Raw genomic sequence first — 19824 nt, 5'->3', positions numbered from 1 at the left:
GCTGGGAAAACAAGAGGCCAGCAACCCTAAAGTCCCAAGAAAACAGGTGCATCATGCCTGGGTTCTGGTCAATAATTTGGACTCTATACATTCCCTCAAACACCCATCAACAGAATGACTAGGAGGAAGAACCCCCAAAATAGAAAAGACTCAGAGATTATGACTTCTGCTGCAGATTTACAAATGGATGCAGATATAACCAAGATGTCGGAGATGGAATTCAGGTTAGCAGTTTTGAAGACAATGGCTAGAATGGAGAAATCAATTAATGGCAACATAGAATCTCTAAGGGCAGAAATGAAAGCTGAATTGGCAGAACTTAAAAGTGCTATCAGTGAGATCCAATCCAATCTAGATAATCTAACAGCTAGGGTAAGTGAGGCAAAGGAATGAATAAGCGACCTGGAAGACAATAAAATAGATAAAAAGGGAAAAGAGGAGGCCAGGGGAAAACAACTCAGAAATCATGAAAATAGAATCAGAGAAATAAGTGACACCATGAAGCAGTCCAATGTCAGAATAATTGGAATCCTGGAGGGAGTGGAGAGACAGAAAGGACTAGAAGATGTATTTGAGCAAATCGTAGCTGAGAACTTCCCTAATCTGGGGAATGAAACAAACATTTGCATCCTAGAGGCAGAGAGGACCCCTCCCAAGATCAAGGAAAACAGGCCAACACCCCGGCATGCAGTAGTAAAACTTGCAAATCTTAGAACCAAGGAAACCATCTTAAGGGCAGTTAGGGGGAAGAGATTCCTTATGTACAGAGGGAGGAACATCAGAATAACGTCAGACCTATCCACAGAGACCTGGCAAGCCAGAAAGGCCTGGCAAGACATATTCAGGGTACGAAATGAGAAGAACATGCGGCCAAGAATACTTTATCCGGCAAGGCTGTCATTTAAAATGGATGGAGAGATGCAGAGCTTCCACGACCAGCAGAAACTGAAAGAATATGGGACCACTAAGCCGGCCCTGCAAGAAATATTAAGGGGGATTCTAAAAAAGGAGAAAGACCCCAAGACTGATATACAAAAGAAATTTACAGGGACAATCTATAAAAACAAGGTCTTCACAGGCAACATGATGACAATTAATTCATATCTTTCAATAATCACTCTCAACGTGAATGGCCTAAATGCTCCCATAAAATGGCACAGGGTTGCAGATTGGATAAAAAGACAGGACCCATCCATATGCTGCCTACAAGAGACTCATTTTGAACCTAAAGATACATCCAGACTGAAAGTGAAGGGATGGAGATCCATCTTCCATGCCAGCGGACCTCAAAAGAAAGCTGGGGTAGCAATTCTTATAGCAGACAAATTAGATTTTAAACTAAAGTCTGTTATTAGAGACACAGAAGGACACTATATCATTCTTAAAGGGTCTATCCAACAAGAAGATCTAGCAATTGTAAATATCTATGCCCCCAACATGGGAGCAGCCATCTACATAAGCCAACTGTTAACCAAATAAAGAGTCATATTGATAACAATACGTTAATTGTAGGAGACCTCAATACTCCACTCTCAGCAATGGACAGATCATCTAAGCAGAAAATCAACAAAGAAACAAGAGCTTTGAATGACACACTGGACCAGATGGACCTCATAGATATTTACAGAACATTCCACCCTAAAACAACAGAATACTCATTCTTCTCGAGCGCAAATGGAACTTTCTTCAGAATAGACCACATACTGGGTCACAAATCAGGTCTCAACCGATACCAAAAGATTGAGATTATTCCCTGCATATTCTCAGACCACAATACTTTAAAACTGGAACTCAATCACAAGAAAAAATTTGGCAGAAATTCAAACACTTGGAAGCTAAAGACCACTCTGCTCAAGAATGTTTGGGTCAACCAGGAAATCAAAGAAGAACTTAAACAATTCATGGAAATCAATGAGAACGAAAACACATCAGTCCAAAACCTCTGGGATACTGCAAAGGCGGTCCTGAGGGGGAAATACATAGCCATCCAAGCCTCACTCAAAAAAAATAGAAAAATCCCGAATTCACCCACTAACTCTACACCTTAAAGAACCAGAGAAAAAGCAACAAACAATGCCTAAGTCATGCATTAGAAGAGAAATAATTAAAATTAGAGCAGAAATCAATGAATTAGAAACCAGAAACACAGTAGATCAGATCAATGAAACTAGAAGTCGGTTCTTTGAAAGAATTAATAAGATCGATAAACCAGTGGCCAGACTTATCCAAAAGAAAAGAGAAAGGACCCAAATTAATAAAATGATGAATGAAAGGGGAGAGATCACGACTAACACCAAGGAAATAGAAACAATTATTAGAAATTATTATCAATAACTATATGCCAATAAACTGAGCAATCTGGATGAAATGGAGGCCTTCCTGGAAACCTATAAGCTGCCAAGACTGAAACAGGAAGAAATTGACAACCTGAATAGGCCAATAACCAGTAACGAGATTGAAGCAGTGATCAAAAACCTCCCAAAAAACAACAGTCCAGGGCCTGATGGATTCCCTGGGGAATTCTACCAAACATTCAAAGAAGAAATAATACCTATGCTACTGAAGCTGTTTCAAAAAATAGAAACAGAAGGAAAACTTCCAAACTCATTCTATGAGGCCAGCATTACCTTAATCCCCAAACCAGGCAAAGACCCCATCAAAAAGGAGAATTTCAGAATGATATCCCTGATGAATATGGATTCCAAAGTCCTCAACAAAATCCTAGCTAATAGGATCCAACAATACATTAAAAGGATCATCCACCACGACCAAGTGGGATTTATCCCCGGGATGCAAGGGTGGTTCAACATTTGCAAATCAATCAATGTGACAGAACAGATTAATAAGAGGAGGGAGAAGAACCATATGGTCCTCTCAATTGATGCAGAAAAAGCATTTGACAAAATACAACATCCTTTTCTGATTAAGACTCTTCGGAGTATACGGATAGAGGGAATATTCCTCAAGTTCATAAAACCCATCTATGAAAAACCCACAGCGAATATCATCCTCAATGGGGAAAAGCTGAGAGCCTTTCCCTTAAGATCAGGAACATGTCAAGGATGCCCACTCTCACCACTACTGTTCAACATAGTACTAGAAGTCCTGGCAACAGCAATCAGACAACAAAAAGAAATAAAAGGTATTCAAATTCACAAAGAAGAAGTCAAACTCTCTCTTTTTGCAGACGACATGATACTTTATGTGGAAAACCCAAAAGACTCCACCCCCAAATTGCTAGGACTCATACAGCAATTCAGTAATGTGGCAGGATACAAAATCAATGCACAGAAATCAGTTGCTTTCTTATACACTAACAATGCAACTGTAGAAAGAAAAATTAGAGAAAAGATTCCATTTACAATAGCACCAAAAACCATAAGATACCTCGGAATAAACCTAACCAAAGAGGTAAAGGATCTATACTCTAGGAACTACAGAACACTCATGAAAGAAATTGAAGAAGACAGAAAAAATGGAAAAATATTCCATGCTCATGGATCGGAAGAACAAACATTGTTAAAATGTCTATGCTACCCAGAGCAATCTATACTTTCAATGCCTTCCTGATCAAAATTCCAATGACATTTTTCAAAGTGCTGGAACAAACAATCCTAAAATTTGTATGGAATCAGAAAAGACCCCGAATCGCCAAGGAAATGTTGAAAAAGAAAAACAAAGCTGGGGGCATCACGTTGCCCAATTTCAAGCTATATTACAAAGCTGTGATCACCAAGACAGCATGGTACTGGCACAAAAACAGACATATAGACCAGTGGAACAGAATAGAGAGCCCAGATATGGACCCTCAACTCTATGGTCAAATAATCTTTGACAAAGCAGGAAAAAACATGCAATGGGAAAAAGACAGTCTCTTCAATAAATGGTGCTGGGAAAATTGGACAGCCACATGCAGAAGAATGAAACTTGACCATTCTCTAACACCATACACAAAGATAAACTCAAAGTGGATGAAAGACCTCAATGTGAGACAGGAGTCCATCAAAATCCTAGAGGAGAACATAGGCAGTAACCTCTTTGACATTGCCCACAGCAACTTCTTTCAAGATGCATCTCCAAAAGCTAGTGAAACAAAAGCAAAAATGAACTTTTGGGACTTCATCAAGATAAAAAGCTTCTGCACAGCAAAAGAAACAGTCAACAAAACCAAGAGGCAACTCACAGAATGGGAGAAGATATTTGCAAATGACACTACAGAAAAAGGGCTGGTATCCAAGATCTATGAAGAACTTCTCAAACTCAACACCCAAAAAACAAATAATCAAGTCAAAAAGTGGGCAGAAGATGTGAAAAGACTTCTCTGAAGAAGACATACAAATGGCTAACAGACACATGAAAAAATAAATGTTCATCATCATTAGCCATCAGGGAAATTCAAATCAAAACCACATTGAGATACCACCTTACACCAGTTAGAATGGCAAAAATGAACAGGGAAAGAAATAACAAATGTTGGAGAGGTTGTGGAGAAAGGCTGTTGGTGGGAATGCAAGTTGGTACAGCCACTTTGGAAAACAGTGTGGAGGTTCCTCAAAAAATTTTAAAATAGAGCTACCCTATGACCCAGCAATTGCACTCCTGGGTATTTACCCCAAAGACACAGATGTAGTGAAAAGAAGGGCCATATGCACCCCAATGTTCATAGCAGCAATGTCCGCAATAGCCAAACTGTGGAAAGAGCCGAGGTGCCGTTCAACAAATGAATGGATAAAGAAGATGTGGTCCATATATACAATGGAATATTACTCAGCCATCAGAAAGGATGAATACCCAACGTTTACATCAACATGGTTGGGACTGGGGGAGATTAAGCTAAGTGAAATAAGTCAAGCAGAGAAAGTCAATTATCACATGGTTTCACTTATTTGTGGAACATAAGGAATAGCATGGAGGACATTAGGAGAAGGAAGGGAAAGATGAGGGGGAGTGGAATTGGAGGGAGAGATGAACCATGAGAGACTATGGACTCTGAGAAACAAACAGGGTTTTAGAGGGGAGTGGGGAGGGGGGATCAGTTAGCCCGGTGATGGGTATTAAGGAGGGCACATACTGCATGGAGCACTGGGTGTTATACGAAAACAATGGATCGTGTATCACCACATCAAAAACTAATGATGTATTGTATGGTGACTAACATAACATAATAAAATTAAAAAAGAAAGAAAGAAAAAACAAGAAACATAAATTATTACTTCAATGCTTTTTCACCCACGTGTAATATTCCACATGAAACAAAAATAAATAAAAATACTTGCCATTTAAAAAAAAAAAAGGAGGCACTGAGACAATCTGCTCACTGCCTTACTGACAGGAAGGAGTTTCAATTAATCATCACCTAATATCATGACCAAGCAAGAGCCACAAAAGGAGATGAAAGCTGGTTGTGAACTGGAGTTTTGGGTAGGAGTAGGGAGACACAAACTGACAAGGACGAGTTTGCACAGATGACAAAAAAGAAAAAAAGAAAAGAGAAGAGAAGAGAAGAGAAAACAACCAAATGCTGCCTATTAAATGACCCTGCCTACCAAAATTCTAAAACACAAGAAAAAAGTTAGTGCTAAAAATCTAGCCAACAAAATCATCAATTCACTACTATTTTGGAACCCTATAACATATACTTTAGTATACATGTTTTTGGGATATTAAAAGGGATAAATGAACAACAATTTAAATATTAGAAAGAATTTTCTGAAAAAAAGGCAAAATGAAACAAAATCAAATACTAAAATAAATTATTAGGTATCTCTAAAATTATTCTCATTGAAATTAAAACATTGGATGGAATAATCTCTATACTACATTGGTTATAAATTAATGGGTGATTTTGAAGACAGTATACAAAATTCCCTCAGAACACAACATAGAAAAATAAAACATAAAAAACAGAGCATTTAAGAGACACAGAAAGTAGGTTGAGATATTGCACATATTATAAAGCCCTAATGAGACTGTCCAAAAATTCCAAAAGGCGAATGATAGAGAATAAATATTTGAATAACCAGAGAATTTTCCATAAAGATATATTTTATTCATTTTGGAAAGTGTATTATTAACACCAATAAATAAATATAAATTTGTAGTAAAGCATATTCTGGTGACTCTGAACATCAAAGATTTTTTTTAACATTGCAGTCATTTTAAAAGTATGGTTCAGTGACATTAAGTACATTCACATAGTTGTGCAACCATCACCACATCACTCATCTCCAGAACTTTTTCATCTTACCAAACTGAAACTGTATACCCATTAAACAATAATTCCCCATTCTCCCTTCTCCCTGTCCCTGGCAACTAACATTATACCTTCTGTCCCTATGAATTTGACTTTTCTAGGTACCTTATGTGAGTGGAATCATACAAATATTTGTCCTTTTGTTACTGGCTTATTTCACTGAGCATAATGTCCTTAAGGTCCATCCACATTACTGCATGTGTCAGAATTTCCTTCCTTGTTAGGGCTGAATAATTTTCCATTGTATGTATATCCACATTTTATTTATTCATTTGTGGACAAATAATTGGGTTGCTTTGAACCTTTGGCTATTGTGAATAATGCTGCTATGTACATGGGTGTAAAAATATCTCTTCAAGTACCTACTTTCAATTCTTTGGGGTATATAACCAGAAGTGGGATTGCTGGATCATATGATAAGTCTATGTTTAGTTCTTTTGAGCAACTGTCATCCATATTATTTGCCATAGTGACTGCACTATTTTACATTCCCACCAACAGTGCATAGGGTTCCCTTTTCTCTACATCCTTGCCAACACTTATTTCTTGTTCTTTTGTAATTTTATTTTTAAGTGGGACTTGAACTCACAACCCCAAGATCAACAGTTGCAGGCTCTACCGACTAAGCCAGCCAGGTGCCCCTCTTGTCTTTTTGATACTAGTCATTCCAACAGGTATGAGATGATATCTCATTGTGGCTGTGATTATGCATTTCTTTTTTTTTCTTTTTTTTATTATGTTATGTTAGTCAACATACAGTACTTCATTTGTTTTTGATGCAGTGTTCCATGATTCATTATTTGTGTATAACACCCAGTGCTCATCATATTGCGATGATTATGCATTTCTGGTCTAATGTGTCATCTAAGGTCAATGTCATTTGTGACAACATGGATGTAACCTGAGGGCATTATGCTAAGTGAAATAAGTCAGAGAGAGAAAGACAAATACTTTCATACAGTGATTACGCTGTATGATTCTATTTATATGTTTTGTAAAAGGCAAGACTAATCTATAGTGGAAAAAGCAGTTCAGTGGTTAATGAGTGGGGAAAAAGAATTGACTGGAAATGATATGAAGTAGTCTGCTTGGGTGTGGTTAATGCTTTATATTGGAATAGGGCTTTGAGTTACACAGCAGTTTGCATTTATCAAAATTCACAAAATAACACTTAACATTTCAGCATGTGGATTTAACCTCAAAAGAAAAAGAGAAGGTGTAGTCAAATTTTGAACTCTAGTTAATGATATACATGCTGAAGTAATTAGAGTGAAATATACTGATTAGGATGAGGTGTACAAATGTAATTGGAACTTTTTTTGAAATGTGTTTTAAAAATGTGGATTGATGAGGGGCGCCTAGGTGGCTCAGTTGTTAAGCGTTTGCCTTCCGCTCAGGTTATGATCCCAGGGTCCTGGGATTGAGCCCTGCATCGGGCTCCCTGCTCGGCGGGAAGCCTGCTTCTCCCTCCTCCACTCCCCCTGCTTGTGTTCCCTCTCTCGCTGTCTCTCTGTCAAATAAATAAAATCTTTTAAAAAAATAAATAAAAATTAAAAAAATTAAAATGTGGATTGACGAATGGGTAGATGGATAGGTAGATGATAAGGCATGTATATAAAATGTTAATAGTAAAATTTAGATGTGGTTATGTAAATGTTCACTGTAGAATTCTTCCAACTTTGCTGTATGTTTGAAATTTTTTTATATTCAAATTAACTGAATGCTGAAAAAGCTTGAAAAATTTTAGAATATTATAAGTAACAAAATACCAATGAAATTTTTAAAATTAAATGAAAATAGACAAAAATTACAAATCACTAAAATTGATTCATGAACAAATATGAAACCCAAGTATATCACTAATTATTAAAGGAATTAAATTGGTAATCAAAATTTTCCTTCCCTAGTAACAACAAAAAGAGAAGTCCTCAAAATTTTAAAGGCGAATTTTATAAAACCTTCAAGGAAGTGATAGTTCCTTTTTTATGCAAATGTATTAAGAAAATACAAAGATGTCATATGCAACTAATGAATCACCGAACATTATATCAAAAACTAATGATGTACTATATGTTGGCTAATTGAATTTAAATTAAAAAAAAGAAAATACAAAGATGAAAGGAAGCATACTAGTGATACCAAGATCAGATGTCTACAATAGACAAATTTATATAGGCAAAAAGTAGATTAGTTACTGCCTATGGCAGGGACTGGGGGGAGCGAATGGAGAGTAACCGTGCGGGGGTATTGAATTTATTTGAAGTGAGGAAAATGTTTTGAGACTGGTTTGTAGTGAGGGCTGCACAACTCTGTGAATGTGCTAGAGACCACTGAATTGTATGCTTGGTTTTGTTTGTTTTCTCCTTTCAGAGATTCTCATTTATTATAAAATGGCTTTACAAAATTCTAAAAATATGCAAGCTTCTCAGTTTCCACCATATGCATAAGACTATTTAAAACACAGCCCTGCTGCCACTGACTGTTCTGTATCCAGCATTGGCTGAACCTCAGAACTATGGGCACATACACATAGGCTTGAGACCAAAATTGCCTTTTGGAAACTCTCAAGCCAAAAGGTGGCAATTAAGTGCCCTAGCTCAAAGGAAATGAGTGGCAGGAATTTGCCTATTTAAAAAAATTGAGTCCAATTCATTTGGGCTATAGCCCAAATCTTTTGATTCCAATTGTGTAAAGATCAGGACATGAATTTGGAGTGGGAGGTCAAGACTGTCTTTCACAGAAGCAAATGTAGGCAACTATATTTTGCAGCATGCTTTGAGTCTCCCTCCAAGGTGGGCTCTGTCCAAGAGCCTACAAGGGTTTTTTCCTGATGTCAGTCATCCCTGGGCTGGCTCTGTGCAGGTCCCGCTGGCGCTTGGGCAAGGGCCCAAAGTTCCAGGGCAGACCCACCTCACATATGGGTAGCACCTGCCCCACCAGGGCCTCAGCAGCCTCGACTTCAGCAGAGCCTCGCTCCTCACCACGCAGGCTTGAGTGTTTCCAGGTCATCAGTAGTGCCTGAGCTTCCCTGGCAGCCGTCCTTCCCTGAGGGTGCCCCTGGTGCCCAGGACGAGGTGCGGGACCTGGTCCATATACCCCACTACTGTGACCTGAATTGTATGCTTTGAATAGGTGACCTTGTGATGTGTGAAACATAATCTCAATAAAGCTGCTGAAAAGACAAGACCAGGTGAGTGTAAGAAAAATATTATACTATCTCATTTATGAACATAAATGGGAAATTGCTAAGTTAAATACTGGCAAAAGTTAATTCAGTCTTTACTACTCCACCTAAATAGGGTGATATCAGTAATGCAAAAATTCTTCAACACCAGAACCCCTACTGATACTATTATTAAAAAAAAAAAAACATAAAATTTAGCATTGTTTCTTCTAGCTCTGTGAAAAATGCTGGTGATATTTTGATAGGGATTGCATTAAATGTGTAGATTACTTTGGGTAGTATAGACATTTTAACAATATTTGTTCTTCCAATCCATGAGCATGGAATGTTCTTCCATTTCTTTGTGTCATCTTCAATTTCCCTCATCAGTGTTTTATAGTTTTCAGAGTCAGATCTTTTACCTCTTTGGTTAGATTTATTCCTAGGTATCTTATGGGTTTTGGTGCAATGGTAAATGAGATTGATTCCTTGATTTCTCTTTCTGCTGCTTCATTATTGGTATATAGAAATGCAACAGATTTCTGTATGTTGATTTTGTATCCTGCAATGCAACTTCACTGAATTTCTGTATCAGTTCTAGCAATTTTTTGGTAGAGTCTTTTGGATTTTCTATATAGAGTACCATGTCACCTGCAAATAGTAAAAGTTTAACTTCTTCCTTGCCAATTTGGATGCCTTCTTTTTTCTTTTTGTTGCCTGATTGCTGTGGCTAGGACTTCCAGTGTTATGTTGAATATAAGTGGTAAGAGTGGACATCCCCTACAATCCAGTAATCACACTACTAGGTATTTACCCAAAAAAACACAAAAACCCTAATTTAAAGGGATACATGCAACGCTATATTTATTGCAGCATTATTTACAATAGCCAAACTATGGAAGCAGCCCAAGTGTCCATCGACAGATGAATGGATAAAGAAGATGTGGTATATATATAGAATGGAATATTATTCAGCCATAAAAATGAAATCTTGCCATTTGCAACAACATAGATGGAGCTAGAGAGTATAATGCTAAGCAAAATAAGTCAGCCAGAGAAAGACAAATACCATATGATTTCACTCATCTGTGGAACTTAAGAAACAAAACAAATGATCAAAGGGAAAAGAAAAAAGAAAGAGAGAGAGAGAGGCCAACCAAGAAACAAACTCTTAACTAACTATAGAGAACAAATTGATGGTTACCAGAGGGGTGAGGATGGGGAGATGGATGAAATAGTTGATGGGGATTAAGTAATGCACTTGTTGTGAGGAGCAATGAGTGTTGTTTGTAAGTGCTGAATCACTAAATTTTACACCTGAAACTAATATTACACTGTATGTTAATTAACTGGAATTTAAATAAAAACTTAAAAAATAAAACCATATGATTATTTCAATGAATTTATTTTTTATTCAATATGTATTTATTGCATGCCTTATGTGACAGACGCTATATATTATTAGATGAAAGAAATGAGTCCTGGTCCTCAATGGAAACAGAAAAAGCATTTGATAAAATTTTACACCAATTCTTAGCAAAATATAATAATTAGAAGAGAATTCTTAAGTTAAAGGTATTGATCAAAAACAAAACAAACATCATTCTTAATGTTGAAACACAAGCTTTCTTACTGATCCCAATAAAAAGATGTTTGTACAAGAGGTTCTGGCCACTGAATTAACTTTAAAAATGAAACACATATACAACTCAGCACCAAAAGAACAAACTGATTTAAAAAATGGGCAGAGGACATTTTTCTAAAGAAGACATACAGATGGCAACATACACATGAAAAGATGCTCAAAATCACTAATTATTAGGGAAATGCAAATCAAAACCACAACGAGATACCCACCTTACATCTGTCAGAATGGCTAAAATAAAAACACAGTAGATAACAAGCGTTGGCAAGGATGTGGAGGAAAAGGAACCTTTGTGCACTGTTGGTAGGAATATAAACTGGTACAGCCACTGCTGAAAACAGGAAAAAAAATTAGAAATACCGTATTTTCCAATAATTCCACTACTGGGTATCTAAAAGAAAATGAAAACACTAGTTCAAAAAGATATATAAATCTACCATTTACATCGACATGGATGGAATTGGAGGGTATTACGCTAAGCGAAATAAGTCAATCAGAGAAAGACAATTATCATATGGTTTCACTCATATGTGGAACATAAGGAATAGTGCAGAGGACAATAGGGGAAGGAAGGGAAAACTGAATGGGAAGAAATCAGAGAGGGAGATAAACCATATGAGATTCTTAACTCTGGAAAACAAACTGAAGGTTGCAGAAAGGGAGGTTGGTGAGGGGATAGGGTAACTGGGTGATGGGCTTTAAGGAGAACACATGATGTGATGAGCACTGGGTGTTATACGCAACTAACGAATCATTGAACATTATATCAAAAACTAATCATGTATTATATGTTGGCTAATTGAATTTAAATAAAAAAGACATGTACCCCTATGTTTATTGCAACATTATAATAGTCAAGATATGGAAGCAACCTAAGTGTCCATTAATAGACGAATGGATAAAGAAGATATGGTGTGTTTGTGTATTCCAATATATATATGTATATAGTTATATAGAGAGAGGAATGTTACACAGCCATAAAAAGGATGAGATCATGCCATTTGGGACAACATGGTAGGAACCAGAGGGTATTATGCTAAGTGAAACTGGCCAGATTGAGAAAAACAAATACCAGATTTACTCACGTGTGGAATCTAAAAAAAAGAGAAAAAAAGAAACAAACAAATAAAAAGCAAAATCAGACCTATAAATACAGAGAAGAAACTGGTGGTTGCCAGAGGGGAGATGGGGTCAGGGGATGGGCAAAAAAATGGGTGAAAGGGAAAGGAAGATATGGGATTCCAGTTATGGAACGAATAAGTCATGGGAATAAAAGGCACAGCATAGGGAATATGTCAATGATATTATAATAGTGTTGTATGGTGATAGATGGCAGCTAAACTTGTGGTGAGCATAGCATAACACATAGAGAAGTTGAATCACTGTGTTGTACACCTGAAATTAATATAACATTGTGTGTCAACTATGCTCAAATAAAAAAATTTTAATTTAAAAATAATAAAAATAAAAATAAAAGATATATAAAAATTAGAAATAGAAAATAGTAAAAGAAACAAAATTATTTGCTTTTATTTAAGATGAAATCATTAAAATGTAATTTTAAAATCCAATAGTATCTATAAACAAGCCATTATGACCAGGCAGATAGTTCAACAAAGTCAACAGACACAAGCTCAGTATACAAAATATCACAACATTCCTACGTACTAGAAATAACCAAGTAGTAAATGTAATTGAATTTTTAATTCATAATAGAAAGAAAAAATAGAAGCTATCTGATAATATATCTTACAAAATTTGTGTGTAACCTTTATTAAAATGAGTTTCACCAATGGCAACAGTAGAAGAGCCTTTGTGAATGAAAATGTTGTTGAACCTTTGCATAACCACCATGCCCAGCCATGGACAAACTGTTAGAGAATTCGTGGACCAGAACTAGGCTCACCAGGAAGGAAAAGATTGGCATTCACATGGTAGACTATTCTACTCATAATTATTTCAAACTCTTTTGGCAGTGGAATCCCTCTGGTGAAAATTCATCCTATATATTTTCCCAGTTTCTCTGCCCATAATTTACACAATCAAAATACATTTATTGTACAACATGCACATTTGAAACTATTTCATATTCTTGAAAAAGTAGCAAAGATTGCCAGGAAAAGGCCCTTGATCTCTTTGAGTTTATATTTTCTGCTATTAAGGAGTGCAAAATGAAGAGTAAGTAAAGTAAGTAAAAACTAAAAGGTAATTTCAGAAAGAAATAATTAATTTTTGATCATGATAATTTTAATCTCCCAAATCTCCTTCTCAGTAATTCTCCAATTATGTTTCATGACCTAAGGGGCCACTGCTGAAATTCTGTTGATTTCTTCCTAGAGTTTGTTATATGCACTGTGCAGCATTTACTCTCTCACATTCCACCATTTTTGTAGCATTATTAGGGCTGAGTGGCAGAGCTACTTGTCTAACAGTATCTCCCTCTCACAGCTGGAAATGGTTGACCATTAGGTAAATGGTTTGAAGCTAGATAAACAAATGTTATCTGTATTCTCTATTGGACATACCTAGGTCCAATAAACAATTTCAAATATCCCAGCTGTCCTTGGATGTCTATACCTGCAATTTAATTGCAGTACCGATATGCATCTTTTAGGTCTTTTCCTTGCAAATGACAGAATCTAATTCTGACTTACTTAAATGAAATAAAACAAAACAACAATAGTAAAGCATTAAAAGGGAAATTCATGAACTGGGTCTGGGGTAGCTCACAGCACCAAAGGGATAGTCAGTGTGTCAAGGTGGTAAAGAAAACAGGCTTTGGGATAAATCTGTTTGGTTCCAAATTCCACCCCCACCACTTACCTCTCTGAGTCCACTTTCCCTTCTCTGAAACAAGGATAACTAAAGTATTTACTATAGCATTTGTTGTGACATTTAAATGGGATAATGTATGTAAAATTCTTGGCACAGTGCCTGCAGGACATGATGCAAATATCTAATCATGTGCTCTTAATATAATTCATGTTTATGGGGGTGCCTGGGTGGCTCAGTTAAGCGTCTGCCTTTGGCTCAGGTCATGATTCCAGGGTCCTGGGATCGAGCCCTGCATCAGGCTCCCTGCTCGGGGGAAAGCCTGCTTTTTTCTCTTCCTTTGCCTCTTCCCCGGCTTGTGCTCTCTCTCTTTCTCGCTCTCTCTCTCTCTCTCTCTCTCTCACTCACTCTGTCTCCCAAATAAATAAATAAAATCTTAAAAAAAGATATAGGTTTAATTCATGTTTATCAGTCTGCCTTGAAAGTATAGAATCTATGATAACAGTAGTGATCTTATCAGCAGAGGCACTGGGATAGGCTACCAGAATGCTGCAAACAGAAAGACTTACCTCTGCCTCTCTGAATCTATTCTGAAGATTAAAATTCCTAAGGGAGTGGAAGGTCTGGCACTGACCATATACTCATTCCTATGCCAGCCACTGTGCCAGGAAGAATGAGTGAATAACGAGTGGGGGAGGAAAGAGGATTTGGGGACAACATGATTAACAGTCTCTCTGGAACTATACTGAACACATGGAATTTAGTTACTGGAAGAATGGTAAAGATAACATAAGCAAGCAATAACAAAGTCTACCATATTGTCTGTAATAAATATTTTTATAAGAAAAATTGTAAGACAAGAGGTTCATCCATCCATCTTCCTCTGACTAGGACAGAACTACTACCATACCAGGAAAATAGCTCCACCTTTTCTTAACCATTTTAAAGAAAAGATGTGAGGTATGTTGCAGATCCTGATATCAGAAAATTCTCCTTAATATTCAGGCACTTGCAGTTCTATTCAGTTTCTCCCCTCATCATTCTGATTTTGTAATCTATTACTTGTAACACTAGACACATTTTCTCAAAATTCTTCTCACAGCTGCTTTCACCTCTTTGTTCTTCAGGCTGTAGATGAGAGGATTCAGCATAGGAGTGACCACGCTATACTGCAAGGAGAAGATTAACTCTTGAGTGGATCCTGAATTTGGCATGAGATAGCGGAGTAACCCTGAGGCATAAAAGAAGATCACTGCAGTGAGGTGGGAGGAGCAGGTGGAGAAGGCCTTGCTTCTGCCTGTGGTAGAGCTAATCCTCAAGATGGTGGATAAAATGCGAACATAGGAGAAAAATATCAGGAGGAAATTTCCAAAGAAATGCAGGAGGCTGGAGCACAGCAGGGCAGTAAAACTTGCAGACACATCAGAGCAAGACAAAGGGTAGAGAGATGGCAGCTCACAGCTGAAGTGGTGTATATTCTGAGCCTCACAGAAGTCTAAATTGAGAGCTACAAGGATATTGATAAGAGCATCCAGAAAAGCCAAGCTCCATGAGCCCCACACCAGCCCCATACACAGCTGTCTGTTCATCATCTGGCCATAGAGCAAAGGGGAGCTGATGGCAACATAGCGGTCACAGGCCATGACAGCAAGCAGGCAGGATTCAGTGCCCCCAGTGGCAAACACAAAGAAGACCTGAGCCAGGCAGCCCTCTACTGAGATGGTTTTCTTCTCAGACAGAAGGTTCTCCAACAGCTTGGGCACAGTGACAGAGGAGTGGCAGAGATCCAGGAAGGACAACTGTCCCAGGAAGAAGTACATGGGGGTGTGGAGGTGAGAATCAGCCCTGATCACCAGCAGGAGCATCAGGTTCCCCATCAGGGTCAGGAGGTAAATAACAAGGAACAGCACAAAGAGCAGAGCCTGGATCTGGGGGTCAGCAGACAGCCCAAGGAGGATGAACTCAGAAACAACACTGTGGTTTCTCATTGCCTTCAGTATCTTCTTTGGAATATAAGAAATAAATCAGATAAAGCCTCTTCTTATGTCTAACAAATATTCAAGTTTCAACATTCTTCTCTATTCACAAAGTTTCATGCCTACTCAAAAATTTATGTTCTGAAATTATAAACTTCCCTAAGTCTCTAGATTTCCTAAAATCTGCAATAATCTTTTCTATAGGATTCCAACCCTAGATCAACTTCCTGTCCACTTTTACTGTTCTTTCTTTAATGTCTTAGAATTTATTTTGTTGTTGTTGTTTTATTATTAAAGCAACTGGAGGATGTTTTGTAAACTCTTGATAATAATCCAGTAGAGAGGGATAAATTGCAGGAGAAATACAAGAAAATTGCAGAAATAGTATCTCTGAGAGCAGCTGGGTTGCAGAGCAGAAGCAGAGCATGCCGTTAGGTGGGAGCAAGTTTTCTTCATCCATCAAACATGCATAGATGTGATGTTGGGAAGGAAGCAGTTCCCACGTAATGGCTTTTATTTTTTCAATAAATATTTAAATGGGGTCATTAATGCAAACTGAAGAGGAGTGGTGGCTGGACATTTGCAGAGTGAGGAGAAAGGGGATGAGTTAGAGAGAAGGCAGCATAGAGACATCCCAGATGCTATATAACTCATCAAGAGAAACTGTTGACCAATATGGCAATACACACTGGTCATGATCTCTAATCCCCAGTTTGTATCATCTATTCAGATTCAGCTCTTGTCCGTGCCCTTATGCCATTTGCAAATATAAACTACCTACTAACTTTCCAAAGCTTAGCCTTTTTTTTCCTACTGTGGGCTGACAACCCATATAACCATAGACTCAAAATAACTTTTCAACACCACTGACTATACCATCTTGTCCCTTCATGTCCTCCTCTATCTCCTGCATTCATACTGCAAGATGGGCACATTCAATTTCTCAAAGGACTTATAATTTCTCTCCCATTATTTACCCAAACAACACCCAGAATTAAAGCCATTCTTAGGAAGCAAGTCCACATTACCTCTCCTTCTCACCTACCTGAGCAATAACTAGCACAGAATTAAAGAAAAACTTCTTCAAATTCAGTGATCCAGAAGACAAGTTTGAATGTCAGTGTGAGAATTTGGTGTTAAGGGAGAGTTTGAAAATTTCTGTTGGATATAGACCTCTCCCTTGATTTCTAAAAGATGAAATAGAAGGCTAAATTGTGTGTATTATTGCTAAAAACCTAAATACTTCAAGTCATGTAGGGATTGCATTTTCCATGCTAATACTTTTTTTTCTTTTGCTCACCACTGTAGCTTTAGCTATAGCAACCTGGATTCATCCTGAGAATATTACATCATTGGCAGAAGATGCTAGAAAAGCAAGGAATCAAACCATGAAATGCAGACAGAGAACCACCCATTATAATTTTGGAGGGCAGCAAAAAGAAAGGTTGCTCATCTCCAAATGGGGCCCCACTTACTAGCACTAGAAATTCCTTAAACTTTGGGGAAATTTTCTCTCTTAGAAATAAAGACCAAAGGACATTTTGATGAAAGACAAACCTGGAAATTGTACTCTATCAGGAGTCATACTTCCTCAAAGGTATAGATTTACTATATTAGAGTTATTTTAGAAGTCGCATAAGTAAATAAAATCACTTATATTTTTACCTGGTGCTGCAATTTCATTATTCTCAGTGCTTTGGTTATTCAGCCTGTGAGTCCAAATTTAGAATGGAAACAGCTCTGAAAACATTACCACTATTTTTCATTTATTATCACAATTAGGTGGAGTTAGCTGACTAGGTAATTTCCAAAGAAAAGCTGCCTAAGAAGAGTTTCTTTTAAGATGAGACACACAAGAGTACCTAGCATTATAACTGGCCCAAAGGAATTGCTCAAAAAGTATTATTTAAAAATAAAGATGAATACATGAATGAGTGAATGAGTAAGTAAATGAATGAAACTCAGAAGAATAGTCTAGGGCTTTACTACTCACAGGGAACAGATCTGATTAGGAACCAGTAAGGGATTTTGACCCTTGGGGCTTGCATGAAAGCAGATGTATAAAGGGTACTGAAAAATTTTGCCAATTGGAAAGGTTTGCCTCAATGCAGTGTTTCATGCCCTGTTCTGAACTTCCACATATCTCAGGGTACATAATTGTAGAGAATACCTATAATTAAAGATGTAATTAGTTTCTGGACCCTGTGCATTTGGAGTATTTGAAGAGGGTTATTTGTGAGTCCCAGGGTACTCAAAGTCTATCATTGATGTCCTATCCCCCTCTCACCTTTTACAGACAGCTCTCAGGTATTAGTCTCCCTGAACTTCCAGTTTTCTGGTATAATGTGGTGTTTCAGCACCAGAAACAATGAATATAACAAGATATAGAAAAGATCTTGTCTCATTTGTCTCATATGTAAAATGAATGCTAAAAATAATTACCTTGAAAACTTGTAATGACTTAAGAATCTTGAATGCTAAAGAATCATTAGATTCTCAGGCGCCTGGGTGGCTCAGTTGGTTTAACAACTGCCTTCAGCTCAGGTCATGATCCTGGAGTCCCAGGATCGAGTCCCACATCGGACTCCCTGCTCAGTGGGGAGTCTGCTTCTCCCTCTGACCTTCCCCCCTCTTGTGCTCTCTCTCTCTCTCAAATAAATAAATAAAACCTTTAAAAAAAAAGAATCATTAGATTCTCTTTTCTTCATGCCCAATGCAAATGTTTAATTTTCCCAAAAGGAGGAAGAGAGGTGATTTTGAGGAGCAGACCAAAACATTTCAGGTCACAGAAATGAATGCCATGTCAGATAGAAACAGGGAGAACATGACGTCCAGCCCAGGGGAACAGAGATAAGATGAGAGAAGTGAAAGAGAAAGGAAGTGCCTGATGAGGGAATAACAAGTGGCAGGAATTGAGGCAGAAAGGATTCTTCACAGGGAGCACAGGAACAGAGAAACCCATCAGAGAACACAAGAAAAATATTACCATATTTCTGGGTTTTCTTGGTGCAGAATACATCTCATTTTTCTGAGTTGGTACTTATGCCACAGATCTCAGGAGAAGTGTACAAGAGAGAAAATGTGCCACAATTGTCCAGTCATGTGAACTGGCATTGCTTTATCCATTTAAAAGACTTTTTGTGTATAAAGAGAAATATGTAAGCTCTGTCCTCAAAAGTCTCTGCAAATAAAGACTTCAGGAAACTTCTAAACTTTGACAGCATTTTTAAACTTATCCCTTAATGACTGCAGAAAATGACAAAGGAAAACTTGAAAACTTCAAATTCCTAACAGGTAATAAGGCAATTTCTTTCATATTTCTCCTAGCATAATTACACCATCATTTCTGCACATATCCCTCTGTATGACTGCTAATATATTGCTAAGAGCACCATTCTAACAAAGGAGGCTCAGGTCTAGCCCTTCAGAAGTAATTGTGGGTTAAGGTGGCCAATGAGATGGCAAATTATGATGACCTGAGAGCCCAGGGGACATTGTAGGTCTGTCCTGATTGCTGAAAAGCTCAGCCTGAAGCTTACTTTGGACTTATTACCTAAAAATGGTTACTGAGTGATCACTTTGGGAATTTCCATTAAAGTTAAGTGATTCACAATGTACCTTTACATCATCCTCCTTAATGTTTTCATGTATTTAATTACATGTACTCAATACAGAATTATTATATATGACATCATTACTACTACTGCTGCCGCTACTACTACATGGTCAATGGTTAATTTAAATTTACCTACATATTTGACTTTCTTTTGCTCAATTTTTTCTACATCTAGAATTGAAAAGTTCAATAGCTAAGATTTCAGTGGATGAGTTTAACACAAATATGACAAAGCTGAAGAGATATTAGTGAATCAGAAGATAGTACAGAAGAAAATAAGAACTTCCACCTGTGAGCATTTTCTTTCTCCTAGAACTCCCTTTAATTTTTCATTTAGTGCTAGTGATATATTTTTTTCACCTTCATTCTTTTTTTAAAAAAGATTTTATTTATTTATTT

The 19824-nt window shown here is 37.3% G+C and overlaps 1 protein-coding gene across 1 annotated transcript; it reads right to left on the bottom strand.

Moving 5' to 3' along the window:
- Positions 1–14903: 14903 nt before the first annotated feature.
- Positions 14904–15821, bottom strand: LOC113922465 (olfactory receptor 8S1-like). Its single transcript, XM_027594363.1, has one exon. The coding sequence runs from the start codon at positions 15819–15821 to the stop codon at positions 14904–14906; it is 918 nt and encodes a 305-aa protein (XP_027450164.1).
- Between the last annotated feature and the right edge of the window lie 4003 nt (positions 15822–19824).

The sequence above is a fragment of the Zalophus californianus genome, chromosome 9 (genome assembly GCF_009762305.2).
Source record: "Zalophus californianus isolate mZalCal1 chromosome 9, mZalCal1.pri.v2, whole genome shotgun sequence".
Classification (NCBI taxonomy): domain Eukaryota; kingdom Metazoa; phylum Chordata; class Mammalia; order Carnivora; family Otariidae; genus Zalophus; species Zalophus californianus.
This window is presented reverse-complemented; position numbering and strand designations above follow the sequence as displayed.

Bases quoted from the DNA above. Each gene is read 5' to 3' on its own strand.
- LOC113922465 (XM_027594363.1), bottom strand. From the start codon at position 15,821: ATGAGAAACCACAGTGTTGTTTCTGAGTTCATCCTCCTTGGGCTGTCT.